At 44.2% G+C, this 5,051-nt stretch overlaps 1 protein-coding gene across 1 annotated transcript; it reads right to left on the bottom strand.

The window, feature by feature from the left end:
• Positions 1–3,390: 3,390 nt before the first annotated feature.
• Positions 3,391–4,761, bottom strand: LOC124671014 (4-hydroxyphenylpyruvate dioxygenase-like). The gene is made up of 2 exons (XM_047207460.1): positions 3,668–4,761; positions 3,391–3,568 (listed from the first exon to the last, which is right to left on the bottom strand). Exons 1-2 carry the CDS (start codon positions 4,759–4,761, stop codon positions 3,391–3,393), a joined length of 1,272 nt encoding a protein of 423 aa, XP_047063416.1.
• Positions 4,762–5,051: the final 290 nt, after the last annotated feature.

The raw sequence follows: 5,051 nt of genomic DNA, 5'->3' as shown, positions 1-5,051 counted from the left end.
GTTGATTTTCTTCTGTAGATTCACTGTGAATCTGATGCAGTAAGCGTGAATTTTCCGTTCTCTTACCTTGCTATATTTTGTTTCACATTTCACATGTCTTGGATAGTCTAATATATGTTTTCATTCCTTATACGAATAAAGAGTAAATTCAAATCCATGAATTGTTAGATATACACATATATACATGTACGAATTATAGTCTTCCATATGTGTTCTTCTTTCTACTATTTACTTCATGCTTTAGCAAAGTATGGCAACAACTATCTAATCTTCTATATGTGTTCTTCTTTCTACTATTCAGTTCATGCTTTAGCAAAGTATGGCAACAACTATGGAATGACTGCTTTGCTGCTTATCTAGAAACAGCCTACTCTTACTTGCTATATTTCCTTTCACTTTTAACATTTCACATTTCTTGGATAGTCTAACATACGTTTTCCTTTCCTTTCTCTGAATATAGAGTAAATTGGAATCTTTGAATTGTTAGATGTACCCACATATACATGTACAAGTTCTATTATTCCATCTATGTTCTTGTTTCTGTTATTCAATCATGCTTGACAAAAACAATCAAATCATTGGTTTGTTGGTTATCCAGTAATAGCCTAATTTTTGAAGATAAGGCAATGTTTTCCAGTTGGCTGGTTTGCCTGAAAGTACTATGTTTCAGTGTATGTGCCTTCCAGTAGCTCAACGTGTTAATTTCTAGGGACGCGCTAGGCGTCGGTCGCCGGATATCGGCTTAAAAATCGGTCGTACCTAGAGCCGTTGGATGTACTACCGATCGAAACATCGCTTTCAGTTCCGCTTCTGAAAAGGTCGCTTCCTCGCCACGTCACTTTCACATTGTTGTCCCACGCTGGTCCCGGATCACTTGCCTCTGCATGCTGGAGAATCAATTCGGAACGTCGCTTTCACATCTGCAGCTACACGGATTTTCTCCTCGATGATGATGCGCATGCACGGAAGCAGCCTAGCTAGGCACGTTGGTAGCTAATGCATGCATGTCTTAGCCAGAGTGCTAAGCTTCTTCTAGCTTAGCTAGTGCATGGAATTCCACTAGAAACCTCATTGCTAAAATTCATTACGGCAATGTTACGAAGTACACTATTGCAAAACGTTTTCCAACATATTTTAGAAACAACATTTCTTAAAAATCAATTACAGAAATTTCCATATAACAGTGGATAAAACAACATTTTTTGCAGATTGATTTACAACATCAATTCCTAATTATTTTAATAATAATTACAAATGATTACAACAAAAGAATCCAATTAATTTTGAAGCACAAACAAAGTGATTAAGTAACAACATTTTGGCTATAGATTCATTCCCAACAAAAATCACAATCTATTTTAACAGAAATCACAAACTACTACAACAACAAAAATCATGTGTTTTAATCGTTGAAAGTAATTAAGAAACAATATATTTGCTCTACGGAGTAGATTGTTCCACAACAAAAACCACCACTTATTACAATAAAAATCATAGATAGTTACAACAAGAAACAATCACTTGGATATTAGCAAAAATAAATAACAAAAAATCCAATAAAATTGTTGACTATTTACAACAATAGTCAACAGCGATTACAACAACAAATTTGGCTGTTTACAACAATAGTCAACAATAAAATCTAGCCAACTCCATAAATCAATAAAAAGTTGTAAATATTAAGTTTCAACAAAAATCACAGAAGATTACAACAACCATGTATTTGCATCATTTTGAAATTATCAAAGAATCCAAGAGAACGCTGAAACTTGAATCCGAGAGGAACACTAATTTGCAGTAAACATCTGCGAGGTGATTTCACAACAAAAGGCTTACACGTGTTCCTTGTTTTATCTCCTAGAAAATTTTTTGTCCGCCCTAAGTTTTGTGTGAAGATACGGTACCAAAGAACAAAGAACATCAAAAAGCTAGCTAGCGTGAGCCTGCATGCTAATTACTCCAGCGAGCAACACTGATCCAACATGCATAGAGCTCGTGATAACGGGGCACGCGCAAAAATGGCAGGGGAGCAGGGGAGCAGGGCGGACACATGCGACAAGCCAACAACAGCGAGCAAGTTGACCCAGCCATAGCGCGACCTACGCGGAGGAAGGAAGACCATAGACGCCGCGTCAGCATGACCGATCGCTAGCGCTAGATTGGTCGGTGGATAGCAAGCGTTTTCCTAATTTCTACACCATATGTGTCCTTGCTCTGCTCCAGTATCCCCCATACTTTGAAAAATAAAAAAATAAAAGGTTAAAAAATTGAACTTTTCTTAAATAAAAAATGATCAGATATTGTACTTGTATATAAATATTTCCCTACGGAATTACTTTCATTGTATCCTGAGTAAAAAAACAAACTCAAAACACCCCATGACCAAGTATTATTTACTTTATACTATTTTCCATAAAAAATGCCCTGAAGACCATGAGAATCATTTCTTTTCCAAACATTTTTTTTACAAGTACGAACTTGATCATCCTTGGTTTACAGGAAGTTTAATTTTTTGGCTTTTTTAAATTACTACAATTTTGGGGGTGTATGGGGGTGTGTAGCACCCGAGAGCTAAAAGTCCGCGTTAGCACTTAATAGGGATATTTAACATGCTAATATTTACTTCTAGGTGCATGAATGTACGATGGATTGGCCGGGAGCAACAAATAGGTTTTGTATTGAATTAGAGATAATTAGCACCATTTCCTCATAGTTCTTTGTGTAATTCATCTTACCTAGCTATATGATATTTCAAAATATTCCACATTGCTTCCGACAAGTAGATGGTGAAGTGTGGTGCCATTCTTTTGCCACCTTCTGACTACTCTATATTGGTTTGAGCACATCCAATTTATATACCATGTTAATTACTTAAACATACGTGGATGGTTAATTGTATCCTAATTAAAATATCCCAATTCAAATAGGTGGTTTCCTTTGTTGTTAGACCCATTACAGGTTAACTATTTGTTGGTGCCAACCAATTATAAAGTTTGGTACGACTTTATGTTCTTTCAGAGTCTGTACATAATTTTCAGAGTCTGTTTCTTCACAAAAAAAAGAGACTGGCAACCTAGGGGTATTGTGCGTATTTGAAATGCTTATTCGGTAATCTTCTCTGAAATATGTCCGTTGGTAACTATGAGTAAAATAATAAAATGGTTCTCGATCTGGTACATTGTTAATACACTTGTTCACGAAACACTCAAATTCAAAAAAGGGGGGGGAGTACTCGAAAATGCTGAAATTACTTGATAAAATATGATAAGTTTGGCTCTTATTATCAGTTGCACCCAATTATTTTCTAAAGATATACTTGTGCGTTCCCGCAGCAAGGCGCCAGGTATGATCTAGCAGTAATAGTACCGGGTGCATCATCTTGTATTGTCATCAAGCCTGGCTTGCGAGAGCATCGATAGTCTTATTATTATTGTCCTCAATGTCCTTGATGAGTTCAGAAACGTTCCCTTTGGCAAACCCGCCACATCCACCTCTCTGGTATTCCTGCTGGTTCTCGTCCTTGACCATGCACCCGATTCTTTGGATAAACTCTAACAGTAAGGTTGGCCTGAATATATATAAGAGGGAGAAGACGTACGAGATTTAATCTTGAAAGAGTTTTGGTTAGGAATTCAGAGGATTTGGTGAGCATGAAAAATGAACGCACCTGTCTCCCGCCGGTTTGGTGAAGACTTGGAGCACAACTCCGTCGTCATACCCTCTGTCCACCCGCACGCCCAGCTCTTGGCACTCCTTGATCTGTTCTTCCGACAGCACGTCCCCGGCGCGCTGCCTTACACCGTCATAGTAGCTGGCCGGCGGCGGCGGCAGGAGCTCAAACCCGCCCATGGAGGACCGAGCTCGGATTTTCCTGAGCGCGCCAAGGATGTCGTGGCTGGTCATTGCCAGGTGCTGTATGCCCGGGCCACCGTGGTGGTCCAGGAACGTCTCGACATGGCTCCGCAGCTTGGTGCCGAGCACCGGCTCCAAGATACTGAGCAGCACGTTCTCGGAGTTGTTGGCGATCACCACGCCGTTCACCCCGCTCTCTTCCGGGCACACGTCGTCCGCGGTGAACTCCCAGAATTTGTGGAACCCGGTGAAGCCGGCAACATTGGCGGCGACGGGTGCCAGCTCCGGGATGTTAACGTCCACGTGGTCAAACCGGGTGAGCCCGAAGTCCGGCGCCCCGCCGGCGCTCGCCACGTCCTGGAACCCCGGCAGGAAGGACACGTCCGTGCCGTCCGGGTAGCTCACGAAGCGGAGAACGCTGTCCCCGGCTAGCTCCACCTCCGCGAAGCCAAACCCGTGGCCGAGGTCAGTCGGGGCGCAGGCTGGCCGCGCTCCGGCGTCCACGCTCGCGACGAAGGCCTCGGCCGCGTCGGCGACGCGGACGGCCACGGCACGCACGGCCAGCCCGCCGTGGGTGCCCGTGAAGCGCCGCGCGGCGTCCGCCGAGAAGGACGGCAGGGACGCGGTGGTTGCCGAGTCGGCGACGTGCGGCGCGTACGGCGCGGTGAAGAGGAAGGAGAGAGAGCCCGAGCGTGCGCGTAGTAGGCGTGAGGCGTGCGCAGTGTTCCCCGTGGAGAGGTCGGACTGAGCGGCGAGTGGCACGCCGAGCCCGAAGGAGAACCGTGCGGCGGCCGAGGCGGCATCGGCGCACCAAAACTCGACGTGGTGGAAATCCATCACGTGGAAGCGATCGGTGGCTTTCTCCACCTTCCCACCAATGGCGGCGGCGGCAGTGGCATGGGGGGCCATTGGGTACAGTACTGTGGTCAGTTTTTGGTGAGTTGGGAGGGGTCGACGGCGTAGCGCAACCAGGGGGCGTCGTGAATGGACATTGGTGTTGGCGAGGTGGGCATGGAAAGGCGAGGAAGCTAGAGCTTGGGCGTTCATCATGCTTGTTCGCTGCAGCTTTTTGAACCTTGCTTGTTTGCTGTACTTGTGCTTGTGTTGTGGCTCTGGATGCAACCGCTTATAAAGGAAAAACCTAGTCTCAATTTAGGAAAGCCAGCTCAGGTGGTGGTATTTATTTGCCTCTTACTCGA

The sequence above is a fragment of the Lolium rigidum genome, chromosome 7 (genome assembly GCF_022539505.1).
Source record: "Lolium rigidum isolate FL_2022 chromosome 7, APGP_CSIRO_Lrig_0.1, whole genome shotgun sequence".
NCBI lineage: Eukaryota > Viridiplantae > Streptophyta > Magnoliopsida > Poales > Poaceae > Lolium > Lolium rigidum.
This window is presented reverse-complemented; position numbering and strand designations above follow the sequence as displayed.

Bases quoted from the DNA above. Each gene is read 5' to 3' on its own strand.
- LOC124671014 (XM_047207460.1), bottom strand. From the start codon at position 4,761: ATGGCCCCCCATGCCACTGCCGCCGCCGCCATTGGTGGGAAGGTGGAG. The intron at 3,569-3,667 runs GTGCGTTCATTT...ATATATATTCAG, and splicing joins ACCAAACCGGCGGGAGACAG to GCCAACCTTACTGTTAGAGT.